General features: G+C 41.0%; 1 protein-coding gene across 1 annotated transcript in view; it reads left to right on the top strand.

Moving 5' to 3' along the window:
* The first annotated feature begins 4,540 nt into the window (after positions 1-4,540).
* The window catches only part of LOC117554881 (retinoic acid receptor gamma-like), a 37,010-nt gene continuing 20,486 nt past the window's right edge, over positions 4,541-21,064 (top strand). The window contains 2 exon segments of the mRNA XM_034229451.1: positions 4,541-4,724; positions 15,220-15,588. Coding sequence (XP_034085342.1) covers positions 15,420-15,588 — 169 coding nt within the window. The 5' untranslated portion in view covers positions 4,541-4,724; positions 15,220-15,419.

The following is a 21,064-nucleotide window of genomic DNA, read 5'->3' as shown; positions in this document are numbered from 1 at the left end:
CAGTTTGATGGTGCAATGCTTTAGTCCAGACTTTATGTAAATCATGTGAGCAGTAGTGTGGCGCGAAGAAAAAATATATAACTGCGTATATTTTGGTGTAGTTAATAAAGGCAGACATTTTGGGGACATCTTCAAGTTTTAAGCTTTAAGTGTATCTACTTTTCCCCATAAAACTATTTTGACTGGTAACAGATAATAAAAGGCCATGTATAGTCTGGTTTGGTTCAAATGTATAAATACAGGTATCTGTTTTTAAACCTCATTAAACAGAGAAAAAGCTTTTGTTTTGGAAGGTGACCTGCGCTGACTGCGCTGAGCTGACACGGAGCCCGGTCAGTCAGACAGAAGCAGACAGTTTTATCTCTGACATGAAGAGGCAGGTAACTCTTCCCCTCAGGGGCCGGCCAGGTTTGATCTCATCCCGGATCAGATGTATCGCCGTTAAATGCTTCCTTACCAGAAAACCACTGGGTTGATTTGCTTAGGAAAATCCTGTAGGAGGAAAAATAGTCCACTTGAACTGATTTAAAGGTGCGGAAAGTGCATAGAGAATGGTCCTTTGTAATTCTGAGGCTGGGAGAGATGGAAAACAGCTCATGGTCGTTTGCATGTTGGAGATTTAATGAAGTCATCTAACATATATACCAGGCTCTGCATGGTTTTCATAGATGATATCTAAACTGGAGATGTGTTGTGTTCATAATATTTGTCACACTCTTCTTCTTTGTTGCACTTTATTTCTCTTGTTTGTTGCAACTTATGTAACTGTAAACACGTTTAATAGTGAAGTTGTACATGTGATTAGTCTGTTTGTAGGCGTATAAATTATTCATTTAGTTACATTTGGCACTGAACGTCGCTTTTCCAGCTTTAAATCATTGTTTTAATCGTCCCGAGTCATAAAGACACTGATGCTGGGTGTATTTCTTTCCCATCGGGAACAGTAAAGCACTGAGTGGCCCTTGATTGGCCCCAGGCCCCTGGTCCCCACATTTGCTGGCCAGGGTCCCAAAGTCAAGGCATTGTAAACACGGAGCGAAAGCCAAGGGCTGACACTGATATCCCCTAAGGTGTGCAGCCCTCCGCAGCATGTGTGTTTGTGTATGTCTGTGAGTTAATGACTGTTTCATTAGTGTGTGTGTGTGTGTGTGTGTGTGTGTGTGTGTGTGTGTGTGTGTGTGTGTGTGTGTGTGTGTGTGTGTGTGTGTGTACACTAGGGCTGAACGATTAATCAATTTGAAATCGAAATCGCGATTTTAATTATTGTGTGTCAGTCATCCACACCAATCAGAAGTGCTGTGCTCCACATGTACCAGCCATTGTTAACCAATCAGAAGTAGCCCATGATAGAAGGTGATAGACAGATTGATCCAATCACCTGCCAAGTATTTTTGAAAGTGCCTGCCCTTTTCCAAATGGCTTCCAATGGAGCTTTCCTAGATGGTTTCTGAGTCAGGTTAGTAATGCTCCATCACATGTTTTACATCTATTACAGGGTTACTCTTAAACTGAAGCTTGACTTCAGTTTAACCCAACTCTAGCAACCCAACGGAAGTTTCATGTAAGTGTAGTTCTTTCACTCGTAGCTCGGGCTGCGGGGGTGCTAGAGACTGGAGCATGTTGAAGCGACCTTCCTAGCCGGAGATATGGCCGCATTTTACAATAACAGGGCTGCCAACACTCACGCATTGAGCGTGAGAGTCACGCAATTAACCCATATCTCACGCACTCACGCCACACATGCCTTTCCTCACGCTAAGTTTTCGTCCAAAAATAAATGTATATAAATTAGGGCCGGGACTTTAACGCGTTAATTAAGATTAATTAATTACACAAAAATTAACGCATTTTAATCGCACTTATTTTTGCACCGCGGAACGTTTCTCACTGGATGAGTTTCAGGCGTACCGATTATACTGGAGCACCAACTAACGTTCATGACTTCAGACAACAACAAACCACAGTGAATAACAGTGGGAAATGTTGTTTTAAAAAACGGACGGATGGCAGCGTCGATAAGAGCACGGTTGTGTGCAAATTATGCAAAAAGGAATTCGCATATCACCGCAGCACATCAAGCCTCAAGTATCACCTCAATGCAAAAACATATAGCAGCTAGCGTGGACGTTAGCCTCTTATATCGCGTTCACACCAAAAAGAGCCGGTACTAAAATTAGTTCATGAGAACCTTTTTACCCCCACGAAAGTCCCTGCTAGAGAGCAGAGAGCTGCTAGAGAGCAGGGACTTTCATGCGGCTCTCTTGTGAGAAAAGAGCTATATTTCTGATTGGCTGGGCGGATTGCAAACCACGCCCCATAAAACTCCCAAAAAGTTTTGTGAAGCCGCCATTTTTTTCCCCATGCATTAGCATTATTAGCATTAGCCCAGCGCAGAAACGCAGAGAGACTAATTTATGGCAACACAAAATAAAACATGGGAGCGGTGGAGATGAGGAGGTGTCGGCGTTCTAGCGAATTACTCGGAAGGCTGCTGGGACTCCCAGCAGCTTCTACTGAAGCCAGTCCCCAACTCCGGGGACTTCCGGCCGGGGACTTTGGGCGGCAGTATACGCCGTGAAGTGGTTTGCGGCCTGCCAGTAAACCCAAAGCAGAAGAAGAAGAAGTGACGTCTGCGGCTTCATTTGCCTAATCCTCCCCCAGGTTCAAAGAGTTCTCATGAACTAAATTCTCATGAACCTTTGTGGGAAAAGTACTGCGTTGGGAATGCGCCTAATGGTATACTAAAATCCATGTGAAAAAAATTGCTTCTCACTGTTCTCAGGTCAAATATTTAGGCTATATGTGATTAAAAATGCGATTAATTTCGATTAATTAATTACAAAGCCTCTAATTAATTAGATTAATATTTGTAATCGAGTCCCGGCCCTAATATAAATATAAAAAATAAAGTGAAGGAACAGCAAACTGAGTGGTCTACGAAATGAGACGGTCTTCTGGCTTAGTTCAGTAAAGTTGGAACGATATTGGGAGATTCTGATTTCACGGATCAATAACTCATGAACAAAACGTTGTACCGTGGTAAGGTTGACAACGAACTACAATCACATTTTGATCAAAAAAAGCCAATACGCGCCGTCCTCGGAGCTGGACACATTACATTGGTCTCTCTATCCGCAGCCGGAGAAGAAACGAGTGCTCAGGGACCGTCTACAAAGTGCAACTCCGAAAAAAGAGAATATAATATTATTCAATCACTATTATACAGCTTATTACTACCAAACTCACTACACACATCAATAGTCAACAGTAAGGAGTCTGGAAGAATATGCTTTTGAATAATTTTGGGGAATATTTATAATGTAAAATCTTCAATAAATATAGCATCATCTTAAATAACTTTACTATAACTTTATATAGTATATTTCTACCAAACTCACTATTTGCATTGTTGTTGTTGTTAGCATCTGGTTAGCTAGCTGCGCTTACGATATTATAAGCTGTTTCTAAAACAAGGAAAGGGAGAGCTCTCTCCTGTCAGACTGAGATAACTACAGCTCAGTGAGGTCAGGGACTCTCTGTTTAGATACTTTAGTCTAGTTATCTCAGTGGGTCTCAAACGTTTTGGTCACCATTTATGAGAATAAATGAAAAACAGATATGAAATACTATAAGACAGTAAAACAAGAATACAGTTTAAATGATTAGTGATTTGTAAAATATCCATAAAGAAAAAGAAAATCTGTTTACAGTTCTGTTTCATATGGGTGTTGAGAGATGTATCCATAAATTCACTTTGCTCTCAAAGTGCACCAGGTTGATGAATTTAACTTCAATATTAAAAAAAAAATCTTCCAGGGGGAGCATCCCCCGGATCCCCCTAGAGGAGGTGAGGAGGTGATAACTTATAAATAGCACTTGATTGTAAGAGTCGCGGGTACACTGTGTATGTAGCGCCCGGTACATTAATGGGAAACCCTAGTTTGTACATGTACACATGAACGTTTCTTTTTTCGGTTCACCAAAACAAAAATCTCACTCCAAGCTGAACTCAAATGTTGGCATCCCTGCAATAATCTTCCGTTGGATCGCTTAAAAACAAATATCGCAAATCGAATCGCAATCGCAATATCTGTCAGAAAAATCGCAATTAGATTATTTCCCCAAATCGTGCGCCCTAGTGTGTACGTGCATGCACTGCTCTGCTGTGTGTGTTAGCTTGGGCCTATCTTTGGACGTGGAGCAGAGGAGGAACACATTTAGAAATGCAAAACAAACACTTGCAGTTAAAATCCAACAAAAGAGCGATGACTGACAGTACATTGTAGAAGGAGTGGAGGTAAAGAGATAGAGAGACAGAAAGAGACTGTGAGACAAAGAAAGAGAGAGAGAGAGGGGAAGAGAGGGGGTGGGCAACACGTTGAAACCTAAGCTTTCTGGACCCTGTTTTCCCTTCCTTCGGGCATTCTGTGGCTGGTAAAAAATGTGCTGTATATTTGAAGTGTTGGATCACGTGACAAAGGCAGGGTTTGTGAATCAAAGTACACAATGATTTCAGGAGGAGAGAGAGAGGGAGAGGGTGTGTGTTAGTGAGAGAGAGACGGGGAAAAGGAGAGGGAGGCGGAATGCAACAGGCTGAGCTCTATCGTCGCCGTGAGAGGGACTCCTGACTGACAAACACAACTACTACGCTGCACGGCTCACTTCTCCTCTGACCAACCCTCGCTGACCTCCACCCTGAACGCCACATTCACATCCCTCGTCCGGTAAGCTCGGTTTCCAACCCCATTTTTCAAGATCTCCTTTTCCTTATAACTTCTGCTGGCAGTGTGGGTGAGAAAAGAAGACATGTCAGAGCATGTGTGTGTGTGTGTGTGTGTGTGTGTGTGTGTGTGTGTGTGTGTGTGTGTGTGTGTGTGTGTGTGTGTGTGTGTGTGTGTGTGTGTGTGTGTGTGTGTGTGTGTGTGTGTGTGTGTGTGTGTGTGTGTCTTTCTGGGACAGCACGAGTGGAGAGGTTGAGTTTCCTGAGGACAGCTTTAATTGAGAACAGAGATTTGGAGCGAGGGAGAAAGAACAACAGAAATAGCTAAGGAGGGGAATGAAAGCTGATCAGCACTTGCATGTGCTCCCGGGCCGCCCCATGTGAGGAGATGAATGCTTGTGTGTGTCTTTATTTGTCTGTTTGGTAACTCCTGCCTTCATACAGTTTAATTCACAATTGCTGATTGTTACTGATCACCACAGAAAAATGGTAGAGATCCCCTAAAGAATGACAAGAAGGAGTTATTACGAACAGTTTTCTGCTGTTGCAAACATCAGTCTTAGTTCAGTCTGGGTGCTACAGGTGAGCTCGGTAACCATCTGAGGCCATTCTTCCCGCAGCAGACGGCTGCTTTAGCCCGCAGGCTCTCAGCCAACAGACTGGCTGTCAGACTTGATGGATCACTCCATCAACATCACAAATGGCCGTGTCCGTCTGCTCTACCTGAGTATGAACACACTCAGTCACTTGTCCCCCCCCCCCCATTGGAGGTTATGTAAACAGGTTTCCATCCACACAATGACATAAGCGAGATGGAAACACTGAAATAGGCTAGTCCGGATATCACAAGACAGTCTGCTGTGTGTCTGATCACTGCTGCTGTTACTTAGGTGTGTGTGTGTGTGTGTGTGTGTGTGTGTGTGTGTGTGTGTGTGTGTGTGTGTGTTGTGTGTGTGTGTGTGTGTGTGTGTGTGTGTGTGTGTGTGTGTGTGTGTGTGTGTGTGTGTGTGTGTGTGTGTGTGTGTGTGTGTGTGTGTGTGTGTGTGTGTGTGTGTGTGTGTGTGTGTGTCTGTAATGAACTTGCTGATCCCTATTTTGTTGTTGTTGTTACTGTCGGTGAATCATTTCAAATACCATCCTTTGTGCGACATTTGCTGTAAAAATACTTGATTGATTTATGATTGTGATTAAGATGCTGTTTATGAGCCGAGTGCTTCCCCCCAGCTGATCCGAGCTGCCCTCCTCTGTCCGCTCACACCATATTGCTGAGCATGCCGCTCTTCCCCATGCGCTCCAATGCGAGGCCCGCTGCAAACTCTTGACAAATCTATTTCCGATTAATTTTCCTTGATGTCTGGAGGAATGCTCATCAACACGTCGACAGGAATAGGTACACGAGCTATAAACAGCTGGGTGTAAACAAAACATAGAGATAACATTCTGGAGAGCAGTGAAGGGACTGGGGCCTAAGCTGAGTATTGTCTTCTTTTCTTCTTGCTTCTCTTCTGTCTTCTTCGTCTATCTTCTTCTGTCTTCTTCTTCCTCTTCTTCTTCCTTCTTGCGTTCTTCTTGGGTCTGTCTTCTTCTTCTTCTCTTCTTCCTTCTTCGTCGTTCTTCTTCTTTTCTTCTTCTCCTCCTTGTGATTTTACCATATAAAATGTTACAGGTTCCATGGTGGATGCATCTGCTCTTGGTTAGGTCGACATTTTTTCCCCTTTGGGGTTTCATCATTTGGAGAAGAAACGTGTGGCAAGTGTGTGCATGGGTTTGGCGTGTTGGAGTACTCCTTTAACTGCCATTGCAAAATCGACATCTTTGATTCTCTGACACTGTGTTCGAACGAAAAATGACTACCCATCAGGCCTGAGGAGGCTGTCTGGCTCCACTCCCTCTTTATTTCTCTTTCTCTTCGTCTCACTGACTTCTTTCTTCTCTATTTCCTCAATATTAAAAAAACCCTCCTTCCTTGCTAGTCCGTGTCAGCTGAGTTTGATTTTGTACAGGGTTGTTCTCATGCACATAAATGGAAACTTGGAACTTCCAAAACAAAGAAGCAAGCATTTGCTACATGTTTTTTTGAGAGCAGAAGACACAAATGTTTTCTTGTTCTGCAGAATTACATATCATTCACAGAGTTATTTTTGAGAGCCATGCCCTGGCTGTGGTTTGGTTTGACGTGCCCAATTGGCTTCAGAGATTATTTGGTAGTCGCTAGTAACACTCATTATTGCTCTCTCAGCACTTTTTCAGAATGTAAAGCTGAATGTGTCTCAGTGTGTCTGAAGAGTATGTTTAATCGTGGCCCGGGGCAGCTCTTCAGTACAGGCTACAAAGTCCTCTAAAACACACTTGTAATCCTCTGTCTTCAGGAACAGAAGGCACAGGTTTTGAATGTGTGTGTGTCTGTGTGTGACACACGCGGTGGGGGGTTCAGGCCGTCTTAATGGACACACTTTTCACTTTAATACCAAATGAAAAGCTGCCTACCAAATGCCTCAATTAGGCCTGACCCATGGCCTGGCTCTGAGCCCCGAGCGACAGGAGCTGACCCCGGCTCCGACCTGCGGACCCCCGGCAGCCCACAGGGTTGGCTCCACATAATGACAACATTGTGTGTTTTATGAAGCATTGCTATCATCAACATCATCCTCATTAGCATTGCTAACACAGAATCCACACTGTGTTATTCCAAGTATGTTGGACAGTTTAAACCTGTGCAGTGGTAAAGCTATTATCTGTTATTATACCTTACCTTATCTTTAAAATGATGGACCCAAGGAAGAAAAGTAGATAATTGTGAACAGCGTCTCAGTAACAATGAGTAAGAAATCATACAAATATGGAAAATGTGGAACTATTGTGATGTTGAGACGTCAGACAGGGACCAAATGGATTATAAACTTTGTCCCCAACGAACTTTAAACATGTCTCTATACATTATTGAAGGGAGATCAGATTCCATTTACTGGAAATAGTTTTCATGAAATGAATGTCTGGCCATCATCCTGAAAGATGTCTCCGAGACAATAATACATATCAAATGTTGTTTTCAGGGCTAATGTATACATCTGTGCAGACGATCGTGACTAAGTTAACTACATAATAGCTTGCATAAAATGAAAATATGCATTTGCCACAGCCAGAAACATTTTGTGGTTAGGATTGCTGTCAGGCTCGGATGGTTTATATCCCAGCAATATTTGTATTCCTCAAAATACATTTTTACATGTCAGTTTGACATAAAATATAGTCTGGTCATTTGTTGGAAAATCTAATGAAGTTGTTTGTGGGTGATGGTGCCTGTGTCCCCCTCTGTAATGGTTTCTATGTGTCAGTATGTGCATTTTCTACTCAGTGTGTTCACTTCTGATGATCCCTGGCTGCATTTTCTCAGATTATGCCGGATTTGATTTTGGTTTTATGCTTTGCAGCTAATTGTCCCAGCTTAAGTCATATTTTCCTTGCGCTTGGCTGCTTTTTGGGGAGTTTCTAACCTTCATATCCACTTATGGCGCGTTTCCACTGCAGCGGGTAGCCCCGTTTAAGCGTCCTTAACCGTCCTCAAGCGGCCAGGCCGGTTTTTGGTGGCGTTTCCATATAGCCTAGTACCGGCCAGCGGGTACTTTTTCCCTCTTTTTCCGGCCTCATAAAATCGTGGTTCCCTCAGACCAGGGCCAGGGCTGAACTAGTGACGTCAACACTCTCGACTGCTGATTGGTCAGAGAGAATCGTCACAAGATCGCGCGCGAGTTCATCCCTAGCGTCGCATATATATTTAGAAGCAAGCTTGCAGCATTTTTATAAACAGCATTTTGTAAACGGATGAGCTACAAAAATGGCTACGTCTAATAAGAAAAGCACACCGTGGTTGACCAAGGAGGTGACGACGTTCCTTCATCTCATTGGGGATGATAAAATCCAGCGGGAGCTCGACGGAACAACTCGAAATGTGAACAAAAACAAAGCCGATCGCCCCGCCTACACTGCGTTGCTACCCCAGGTCCTAAACTGTAATGGAAATGCGCCACGGCCTGGGCCGGCCAGCGAGGCAGCCCGAGGCCAGAGCGAGGACGCTTAGGGACGCTTAAACGGGGCTACCCCGCTGCAGTGGAAATGCGCCATTAGACTCTGCCTTTTAGTTTACTCTGTGGCTGTGTGTCTTAAGTGAATAATATGTGATTTCAAACACCAATATTTTATCTAAGTAAGTAACACTTTTGTGTTTTTGGGTCAAGTCAAACGTGGCTAATTATTGTGTTCAAAATTACAAAAGCAAATAGATGTCCGAAAAAAGGATAAAGAACAGCAGATTAGCAGAGCTCACGTCCACACTCAAAAACAACACAAGAAAAACAAAACCAACATATTAAAAAACACAGTCTGTACTTTACCGTTAAATACCCGCCTATTTTCCAGCTGACTCACATGGCTCTGGGTTGAACCCACACACCAGTTTGAAAAAAGAAAGATGAGTTGGAAAAAGAAAACATGTTTTGTGTTTTTTATTTACTTATGGAAACATTTTCGGATCCTGGGGCCTGTTCTCATTCCAAAAATCAAAGTGGGTCTATTATCAGACAGTTGTTTTTTCTTAGCGCTCTCACTAAGGTGAACTTTTAGGGATAGAGAAAAAAAACCTCATCATGTAATCCATTGGATATGCTAACAGTGAGGGTAATGCATGATTATACAAAATGAGAACATCAATATGTGATGTGGAGCCCAGTTCCTGATTTCTTGTACATTTGGAGTCTCTTAATACCGTTTAAATGTAATGAAAAATATGAACACATTACTATATACCCTTTAATTTATTTGATTTTCCTATGTACCTAAAAGCTTCTGGCTGAATTTCTAGCTTACAATGTTGTTGTACCCCTTAGTAGTTGTGACACGTTGAAAACTGTCCCATTGTGGTCCTTTACGTTTAATATAGCGTTACGATTTTATTGATGAAGAAATGCAAACAATAATACGTTTTGGTCATTTTGCCTTTATTCTTGAGAGCATACAAAGTTGACAAAAAAAATTACACCACAGAAATACAAATTGTTGACTTAAATATGGCTTAACATGATTACCTTAAATCAAGAACTGTTAATTGACTCTACTCTCAGATTCAGTTGATCACACAGTTCATAACAGCCAATCACAGGAACAGGAACCAGCCAATCACTGACAAACAATACAACCAAAATGATTCTGTTGCGAAGCAGAGAGGTTACTTTGATATTTCAGTAAAAATGAGAGCAAGAAACCCATATTTGTGGCTTTGATGCAGGAGTGAGACCAAAAGAAAGTAGAGACTGAGACTGTTCAGAGAAACAGGCTGAATCAGGGGATGCCAGTAGAAGAAAAAGTGGGTTTTAGTGCATTTAAAGAGCAAAAGAATCGTCAAAACAGGCTCATGCACGTTGACATGTGCGTAAGTACTGATGGCCACCATGCAAGATCAATACAGATGTTTTTTGCTCCCACTGTGAAGCCAAGCAGTAAGAACGAAAGCAGGAAACTAGGAGCTATTAGTACTTTTATATGGATACTGTTACTTGGTCTTTAAAATAATAGGTTAATATCCAGTGAAATGGACTAAGCTAAATTGTTGGTTTTAGAACTTTACTCTGCACTTCTCAGATTGACTGCTTTTATATTTCAACTAAAAAGCCTAATAACTAATATTATAAGATTCTCCCAAGTATATTTTTTACAGAAAAAAGTTAAGAGTGCCAGTTGTAAAGTATAACACATGTTGTGTTGTACTTGTACACACCCTGATCCGTTTTCTGTTCATTCACTAACTGATGCTGAAAGACAGATAGACGTTACCACACATTTCTTAGCCCTAAAAGTGGACTCATTACACCATACAACTGAAAATGACGTTTAATTTCAGTAGACATTTACAATCAACACTCATTTATTTCTAAGAAAAATGCTGCACCACATTATCTCCAACAGGACATCTTTCTGTAATGTGCGGAAAAAAGAAGCAACCGAAAAATGTAATCCAAATTCTCAATACACCAAAGATTGTTGAATATATGATTTAAACAAAGCTGTTAACCTCTATAATGATAAGATTTCTTTAAGCTAGATTTTTACTACCGCCAATTTTATTATTTTTCAAGTGCTGTTACATACAAAGTCAAAGTGTGCGAAAAGAAGAAAAGAAGTTGCATAAAAAACTAGTCTGGTCGTATTCACATGTAATGACAACCAGCTTAGCGCGTGTGTGTGTGTGTGTGTGTGTGTGGTGTGTGTGTGGTGTGTGTGTGTGTGTGTGTTGTGTGTGTGTGTGGTGTGTGTGTGTGTGTGTGTGGTGTGTTTGTGTGTGTGTATATGTGTGTGTGTGTGTAGTTTCATAACTATAAACTCAAGCGGATCTGGGTTAGAAAAACTATAAAGTTGAGTCACATTTACACCCAGGGTAACTAAGTCCAGATGATGCTACTAATAAGAACTTTAAAAATGTTATTTAAAAAAAAAAGTTTTTGTAATTTCAACAGTTCACAATTGAAAGATATTTACTTCTGCTGCACAATACGCCGGCCACAATGAGGAGGCTCCATAGTTTGATCAAAGAATAAAGTGGCTTGTTGGAAGAAAACAGCGATGTGGAAATCCCCAACGTTTTTGCACTAAAGCTGTTTTTAATCCCCATAGTCTGTGAGAGGGGAGCGTCGGTTGTGTGTGGGAGTGCCTGTGTTGGTGTGTTTGTGTGCCAGCAGCACCAGGACCAGGTGACCCAGTCTGACCTGACCCAGCCAGGTCTCATAAAAGCAGCATTGAGGCCTGGAGGCCTGGAGGCCCGGAGACACAGCCCTGCTTTTGTTGCCCTACCCAAGGTGTATTCCCCCTGAGGGAGAGTGAGAGGGCGGGGGTGTTACTCATTAGAGAGAAAGAAACCATTCCTTGGCTTGGGCACACATTATTTCATAGTTTATTAGTAGAAGTAAAACCACTGCTTTATTTGTATGTATGTTTTATGAAACCAGAAAAGCTTTTTTTGTCTTCGTCCTCTTTACCACAGCGCGCTTTTTCTCTTATTAATCCAGATTCCAGTATGGCTCTAATTAATAGGACTCTGCTCACTTCTTACACATGGGCTGCCAGATGTTTGAAATGCTTCCACTCCCTCTCTTTTGCTCTGTTTCCATCCATCTTTTTTCAACTTTATAAACTGTATTTTTCCTTCTTCCTGATCTTTTTCTACATCTGGCTTTCATACTGGTGATTTTGGTCTTTCAATTTGAGTGGTTAAAGAGGCAACTTATAGTGGAATGACTCAAACGCTGCATCTGTGGAAGGACCATCCGTCCTATATTTACTCCTTCATTCTTCAAGGTCAATTGCAGCTTTCAATGGTGCTTAAGCATGTGTGAACGCCGTGTGTTTTCCACTGATTACTTGCCCATGAGCATGATTAAAGTCACTGAACATCTGTGTATGTTCACTTCTGCAGCCTGCACGTCCGTGCTTGTATGTTTCTGTGTTCTGCTTTTAGACAGGCATGTGCATGCATATGTTTTGCAAAATGTTACCATTCCACTCCATGTGTGTAATAACCTTTTTACTACACACATTTTTGTCCAACCTTTGTTTGACATTTTCTGATCCTCAAAAGAAAAGATCTTTGTTAAAATAGTCGCAAGGACTCTGGCCTTCGCAGTGAAGAAAAACCGCAGCAGAGCCAAGCAGTTACAGAAAATATGTCAATATGGGAAATATGACTTTCAAAGCAGCACTCACTGCGCTGACTGTTGCTTTGTCTGAATTTGTAGTATGTTCTGAATGTGTACAACTTAAGGATGTTCAAGAATTTAATTCTAATAATAGTAGCACAGATAAAGATGATTGGTTTATGTCTTCTCTGAGCCATTTATATCAGTCAGGGTAGACTAAATATCGGAAACACACCTAAGTGTGGCGCAAAACAATTCAACTGCACCACAAACTGCAGCCTTCAAGTTAAATCAACACCTCTATAAACATTTCTTAAAAAGCTCAACATTTGCATCTTCATAATGGTAGAATTGATTTCAGTGCCGTAGGACTGCATTCATTTCAGCATAGGTACCTATAAAGTGGCAACTGATAAGTGTAATTTAAAATATATGTTTTGTATATTTTAAATTCCCTGATATAATAAGAAAATATGTCATGTGCATGACATGGCATTAATGATGAGCAAAATGTCCTGAAAAGTGAGCCACTCAGCACCCATGTATGAACGACGGCTTGTCCCTGGAAATCTGCCATTGAACTGTAATTAGATGGAAACCTAAATAGCACATCCCAAGCTGTAATACCTTAAACTCTCCTTATTGGGCTCAGTGAAGACATTTTGAACATCTTGAAGCTTCTACTTTGAATAAAGCGATGTATCCAAACCTTAAGTATAGGTTCCCTGACCCCTATGAGGCTAAGAGGGTTTTTGTGGTATTTTGTTTGGTTGTTGTTGCTTTCTTTATATACATGTTTGCATTGGTATAGTGCTTTTAAATGTTGTAGATTGGGGACGGGTTGTGACAAGTGAATGCATAATAGAAAAGTTCAATACAAATATACGAGAAAAAAAAAAAGAATCCTTTGTATGAAAAGCTCAGTTTCCCAAACTTTAAAAACAAACACTTTGCATGTGGAGTGATGAACTCTGGAGCACACTCTTATGGTTTGAGCTTTTTAATGAGGTGCCGCAAATAACGTTTCCAAATAAAGCATGTTTTGAGCAACCCTATTTTTTTCATTTAGGCCTGGTGGTACTGAGCCCTCCAAAACCGTTTAGGGTATGTGTGTCCAGGGTATTTAAAGGCCCACCGAATACAATTGTGGTGGATTGTTGTAAACACTTTTGATTGGAGGTAATTTCTATTGAAGATATCTGCCAACAGAGAAGTTTGTGGATTACAGAGTCAAACTAGGATAACAACTATTTCAATTGTGTGATGATGTGAGTACTACTTACTAGCATTTATTTATCTCAATTGTATGGAGGAATCTCAAAAGTACTAATTTAGCATAACGGTTGATTTTAGTATCATAAAGGCCTTATTTATATCATTGGATTATAATCATGAATGCATCAATGTGTTCATCACTCTTTGTTGCAACTGGTAAAGTAGGAGAGTATTTGTTTTGCTACATACTGCTGGGTGGCTTGTTCATGTATACAACATTTTTCTTAACCTGTAATAATATACAGTACATAGTTTGTTGATTACATTTAGCTTTAATAATCTAAAGCTGAATCTTCAAACTAACTCAAGTTATCAAATAAATATACTGTAGCAAAACATACAATAACTTCCTCTGAATCTTTTGTGTAAAAGCACAAGGTAGCAGGACATGGAAATATTCAAGTCAAGTAACATAACCTCAAAATTGTACTTAATTATCGTACCAGAGTTACAATTCTCAGTCACTATCTACCATGTGATGTGTGTGTGTGTGTGTGTGTGTGTGTGTGTGTGTGTGTGTGTGTGTGTGTGTGTGTCTGACTTTGTGTGTGTCCTGTAAAGAGTCTCTGCTCTTGCCAGAAGTTTACCTCCACATGTGGAACAGTTTATTTATAATCAGGCACTGGCGACTCTTTGTAGCCGCTCTGTAATGCGCTTGACAGTGTGTAACTGACTCTATGTGTAATGTACCTGTATCAGTGCACCTGAGTTAGTCTGTCATAAATGAGGAACACAGATATATCAATTGATGGTTTATAAGATCATGTGGAATTTATATTTGTTACTCTCTGTATTTCCACTCAATCTGAGTTTAACAGTAAACTGGGGCACAATTCATAACTCTCTCCGTTCTCCCTCACCCACCCTGGGTGTTTAATTCCCATGCCAAAGCAGGCCCAAAACAACAAGACATTCTTTGGCCGGGCTGTATTTACCACAGCTCCACCACAGAGAGTGAAGCTCCACCCTCTCATGAAATCAGTGATGAGAGAGTCACAGAGAAACAAGAGGAGAGAGCTGCCCTCATATAACTCCCTGACGGGGTCACAGAGACACCACGAGTCCTCCGGAGAGACGGAGAAGGTGAGACGTGGTGATCTTCAGAAACTCCTGAGCGGTTTGTGCTCCTCACATATGGTGCGGGCTACAGTGAGACTGAGCAGGTCATGTGTGTCTGTTGATGGAAAGGGTTAATTGTACCCATGTTGTGGCTGACTGTTCTCGAGCAGGCTGGCTACAGTCAGGCTGGCAGAGGGAACAGAGAGACCCTTTATAATTCAGTTCTACTGATTGAAATCATTGCACGACTATGAAGACAGAAAGAAAGCATGAGAGAAGTGTTTCTCGCTTCTTGCTCTTTGTTGTCTTGGTTTTTATTCCCGGTTTGAAATGTACTTTTGAGGGATTTCAGGTTTGGCTGCTGGTGTTTTTTAATGAATTGTTGTTATTGATTAGACTTTAGGTGAGTTGCTGTGCTCTCTATAGGCCAGACTTTAATTCTAGTATCTAACCCTCCTCCTTCTCTTCCCTTCCTTTCTACAGTCGGCTCCTGTTTGAGTTTTGGTCACGTGACTCCTCCCTGGTCAGCATCCCTCTCACCTCTCTGCAGCCTGACAACAGCTGAGAGGGGCTGGATGGCAGCAGCCCATTTGAAACTCATTGCAGGCCTCTGACGAAGACCACTCAGAAGAGAGAAGAGAGTCAGAGAAAAGTCACCACAACCACCAGAAGCACTTTTCACGATGGCAACCAACAGGGAGCACCAAATGCGTCACATGACCGGCTTCCCTCGCACTATGTACCCGTTCACCTTTAACTCCATGCGGAGCCACTCCCCCTACGACCTGTTGGCCAGCAGCCACCTCTTCGGACGCTTTGGGGCAGACCTTCCCAAAGAGATGGCTGCATTGTGTGAGTAATAAACAATAACTCAGTATTTTTTACACAACTTACACAAACAACCGGGGGCTATACATCACTTACTGTATATTATTTATACACTTGTTGTGTATAGCTCTGACACATTCACAACAAGATTTGGTGTATTTATTCTTTCAAAATCCCATCAACACAAAAGAAGATGGACAAAGATGCTTCTAACTCAAAAAATACCATCATATTCAGACCTACAGCCCAAAACTAAAGTGTCCCATTCAGCTTTATTCAGATTGAATAGAAAATGTGGTAAAATAATTTAATATTATCATGAGGCTCAAATGGTTCCATGGTTCAATCAGGAAGCAAGAAATCCTGATCCCACTCTGTTGCACATGACGAGATAGTGTGCCGGATGTCCGCGTCATGACAGCCCTGCCCTGTGGAAAACAGTGGAGACAGTTTAGTCTTCAGGGTCAATTGAGGTTATCATCAGGCCAAACATCATGCAGCGAGGAGAAGAGAAGAGAGGAGAAGAGAGGAGAGCAGTATAACATGGTCCCGGGTGTAATGTGCTTCTTTCCATAGAATCTAAATCTTTAAAATCATCATTTGAACAGAGACACAGGCATTTATTTCAACTTGCAAACGCAGTGTGTTTGAATAGAGGGCACATTGAGTCACAGGGGGCGCTGTTGCACTTCACAGTGACACACACAGACCCAGAGAGACAACAACATTGTCAGTGTTTAGAAAATGAAGTTGATTTGAAGAGAGGAGGACACATTCTCCTTTAATTACCCTAATTTGTTTCCTGAAAAAGCTTCAACTCATCTCCTTATTTTTATTATTTTCTCTTATCTTCAGTATAATTATATTACTCTAACATTGCAGGATTGAAGTGCAATGTTTTATGAATCTGCATTCAGATAATTATAACCCTTTCACTACTCATGTTTACTTCCCTGTAATGCTTGTGTTGTAGCAATGCGAAGTTAGTATAAATAAGAAAACCTTGCCTCAATTAGTAATAGATCATGCAAGAAACAACAGACAGAAGTCATAAAACTTCATTGAAATCAACCATAAGAGTTAATACAGTTACTATTAATTAGTATAAGAGACACATATTGACAAAGGTGTATTCTTAGACCTGATCATACAATCATTGTTGGCAGTGTTTGGTTTGTTTGCACTCCACTCTCTTTCTGGGAATATTCAACATTAATATAGAAAACAATCTAAGGATAACAAAGAGATCAGCTTTTGTTCATTCAAAGTAAATGCATGCAGGTACCTGAAGCTTAAACTCATCATTGTGTTAAACTATTCCCAAGTTATCTAGTCTCTACATTTGACTGCTGTATTTGAAGTCATTTCAAAAGTTAGGCAGAATAGCTTGTATCCTTATTAATCTCTATTCCGATCGATATAGGCTGCGAAGTGTCCGTCAAACACTTACACAGTATCTCTCCTCCTGTACACTGACACCTGTTGCTGAACACGGCTGTCAATCAGTGTGAGCGTGTCTCATTGTGTGCACATAATGTGTTCATTGAGCGGCTGATATCTGTTTATTTAGAGACTCGGGCCAACGACTAGGTGTGTAGCACGCACCATGTCATACATCTTTGGCATGTTGCCTCTGGGAGTATTTCACACATTTACAGACAGAGACAGAAAGATATGAAGGGCCGATTATGTCAGTCAGGATCGACGGCAATACAGATGGGCACGCGTGAAAAAACAAGAGGCCTTAAAAACGTTCGGGTAGATATCTCAGTCACAGTTATTTCTCAGGTTGTCTTTATTTCATTGGCCATGGAATAGTGAATTGTGATAAAAACATTTGAGTAATTAGACCACCAGCATTGGTTGAGTAATCAAAACTTCAGTTGAAAGTGTAATTCTGAAAAGAGAAAAGTCCTTAAATGAGGCTTGTGAACAAGGCCCTGCAGTGAAATACCACCAGTGAACACTTTAATCTACAGTGCACATTTATAAACTGTGTATTCATTTACTGATCAACTACTTTTCTACATATCGAGATGTCTCTGTTTAGCACATTTATCTCTGATCCTCTAGTCTAAAACATGTGTGGAGAACCTGCGGGACAATTTGGTACGACCCTCAAGGTAATTTATAAACACACGCAAAAAAGAAAACATTTAAAAAAATCTAGACAGCAAAATAATTAAACAAGTGAGTGCCTGTTTTTCCTGGCCAAGGTCAGGGTCCTTGAACACAACACAAGCCTAACGAGTCATCACGTGGTATATGTCTCGTCTGACAGGGGTGCAGTTCTGACGGAGAGCACCAGAACGTGGCTCCTGCACTTCCAAAAAATGCAGTACCGATAAGGAGCTGTACACATGCCGCAGTTTTTGCGTGGCTGTGTCGTTAGTTGAAAGCCCAGTGGCGATCTGCTCATCTGTCATACAGTCAATAACTTTGTTGTTATTAGCATCTGGTTAGCTAACTATGCTAACGAATATAAGAAGCTTTTTCTACAACCAGTGAGGTAAAGGCACATCTTTATATGATCATTATAGTTATACAAAAATAAGAGAATAAAGTAAACAGGTATAAAATACTATATGACGGTAACAAAAAGTTGTTATTAATAAACAAGAATACAGTTTGAAAGGGGAGTGATTTGTAAAATATCCATAAAGAAAAATAAATCTGCTTACAGTTCTGTTTCATCTGGGTGTTGAGAGATGTTTCCATAGATCTCTTAATGTTGCTCTCAAAGTGCAAACATCTTCATGTCCACATGAATAGGAAAAATGTGCACACATCTTGTGTCCATATCTTTCTGTTTTGGTGGTCATGCCACAACCGTGCACGTGAATGCATGTGCGAGTCATGGTAAGATATCTGGATTCAGAGGTTGCTTTTTCTTTGCACAGCATGAAAGAAAGGCCAAATGTACGGAAGAGGATTAGGGCCACATAAAACATTTTTTTGTGAAGATTTGAAAAAAAACATTTTTTTTTTGTTCTGAGAAAAAAGTCAGAATTCTGACTTTAATCTCAGAATTCTGACTTTTTTCTCAGAACAAAAAAAACCCATTTTATTTGGGAGAAAAAAGTCAGAAATACCGGTAACTGTAGAACCAGCTTCACTGCGATTTACACATTGCAGATGGTTGTAAAATGACTTATTATGGTTTCCTCTTGGACCCCTCTGGCGCGCAGAAATTCACTCACGTCCTCCATTGTTGCCTACTGCAATGTGTAAATCGCAGTGAAGCTGGTTCTACAGTTACCGGTATTTCTGAGAAAAAAGTCAGAATTCTGAGATTAAAGTCAGAATTCTGACTTTTTTCTCAGAACAAAAAATAATAATATTTTTTTCAAATCCTCACAAAAAAATGTTTTATGTGGCCCTAATCCTCTTCCGTACAAATGAATGGGCTGTGATTTTAGTATTTTTAAGCAGAGGTCAATCATTTGTACGGCCCTCGGAGGATGTTGAAAACATTGAAATGGCCCTTGAGAGGAAAAAGGTTCCCCACCCCTGCTCTAAAATGTTAATGCAAGTCAAATAATAATTCTTGAAATAATTTGAATAATAACAAATGCCCTGATGGTTTCTAGGATTGTACATTTTCATAGGATTTGTTGAAGAGGGAAAACAAGCTTGCTAACTGACAGTGAACACTAAGTCACTGACACAAGTCATCTAAACTTGGCAACCTGGATTTCACTTACCATTCATGGACTCTATATGTTGCAGATGCCAGCGATTTTAGCCTGGGTGCCCAACAAACATGTTAGGGAGGTGAGCACGGCATTGCAGGAATTATTCAACCAAAGAAGAGCAATGTTTGGCAGTAGTATTACTACCTGGTGGGCAGGACCTTCACTGTTGTCACACAACCGTCTCCTCTGGTTTTTCAAAACTAATAAACGCAATGCTTGTCTAATCTGATCCGCTGTATGAGTTCACCTTCACCATTGAGTATTAAAAAGGGAAATATAGTAAAGCCCTGTGTAAGCTCCTTTTGACAACACCAACCTTTAGTTCCTCACCTGAGCTTCAGTCCAGCCTGCCAAGTGATACATGTACTAAAACCTGCACATATCCAAGGAGACCATCTGGAAACAGGACGACCCTAGCATTCAGGAACTGCATGAGACCAAACTAATTCTCAGATCCTTTGTGGTTTCTGCTCTGAATTGACTAACACTCTTGAGCCTTGATCATAATGAGGGTAAGGAGCTGACACATTTATCTATCAGCTACATTTCAAGAAATAGCTTTATTAACTCCGTAGACATCTCTGTATGTTGTGGTGTTTAGCCAACAATGGTTTCCAGTCCTGATTATTTTTACAGGAGGAAGACTAACCATGAAAATAATGAATCCATTATTTACTATCAAGTGAAGCTGCAGTAAATTACGTATCTCTCATTAGTGCAAAGTGAACAAAATGATACCAAATTACTATAGAAGTTTAAGAGGGGATTTTCCAATTAATACAAACCAGGTCCTAATCAGTGTGAGTGGAAGACTGGACTTTGTTCTCTAATGAGATGAAACTCCACACATCCCTGGACTTGAAATGAGTGGATATCCACATCAAAAGCTCCCTGCTGTGTATTCAATCATACAGTAAGTCCTGCCCTCTTTTCCTAATAGCAGTGGGAACTGGGAATTAAGGCCCAGACGCACAAAACCGACATCAAAGAACTAGTGATGACGTAGGCCGACTGTTGCTGTGCCTCACGATGCCGGCCAAAAAGTTGGACTTGGACACAAAGCAAAGATTATAGCCAACAGCCAACAACTACGCACGTTGGGTGCATGGAAATGAGTAAATAACTCCAGCTGGCAGCTGGACTTTGTTTTTGTCATACACAGACGGAAACCAGAAAAAAAGTAGCGCTGTAGATCAACAAGCCCTTGATCATTTTTGACACTGCTCTCACTCACCATTTAGCATCATTCATTCAGGACGGTCCTCTCACTGTCAATGTATCTGAGTAATGGAATGATGCAGGAACATGAAAATGTAGTTGAGCTGAACAGCCAATCAGAGTGATGTAGGTCGAAACAGAAGTTTGCATCACAAGGGAGTTAATTGACTAAAAGCCAATGGGATTTTTCCATTGGATTTCCGTCTATTGCAGAAATAAGTAGTTCTGTGGCAAACACACATTGATGACAATTACCTCATTTTGTTCGGCAGGATAATCTCCAAACAATAACACCACTGTGTAGCATAAATACAAGCAGCAGAAATAGAAAGCTAATGTTAGGCTATCAACAAACTCACGGGCTCTGATTTAAGTCTCTACAGCTTGTGTTAACCACAGACCATCTAACTGCACAGGGAAATCACCGTTGACTTTGAGACAAGGCAACCGGATGTGGTAACATTATAAGTCATTTCTGGGTTTTATGACTTATTCTTGCACCACCCTATAGACTGAAAAGCAGCCGACAGCGTCCAACTATAGCCCAAAAACAATGCGTCATATCCCAACTAACAGCCCGAAATGGT

Source organism: Gymnodraco acuticeps, unplaced genomic scaffold, assembly GCF_902827175.1.
Source record: "Gymnodraco acuticeps unplaced genomic scaffold, fGymAcu1.1, whole genome shotgun sequence".
NCBI lineage: Eukaryota > Metazoa > Chordata > Actinopteri > Perciformes > Bathydraconidae > Gymnodraco > Gymnodraco acuticeps.
This window is presented reverse-complemented; position numbering and strand designations above follow the sequence as displayed.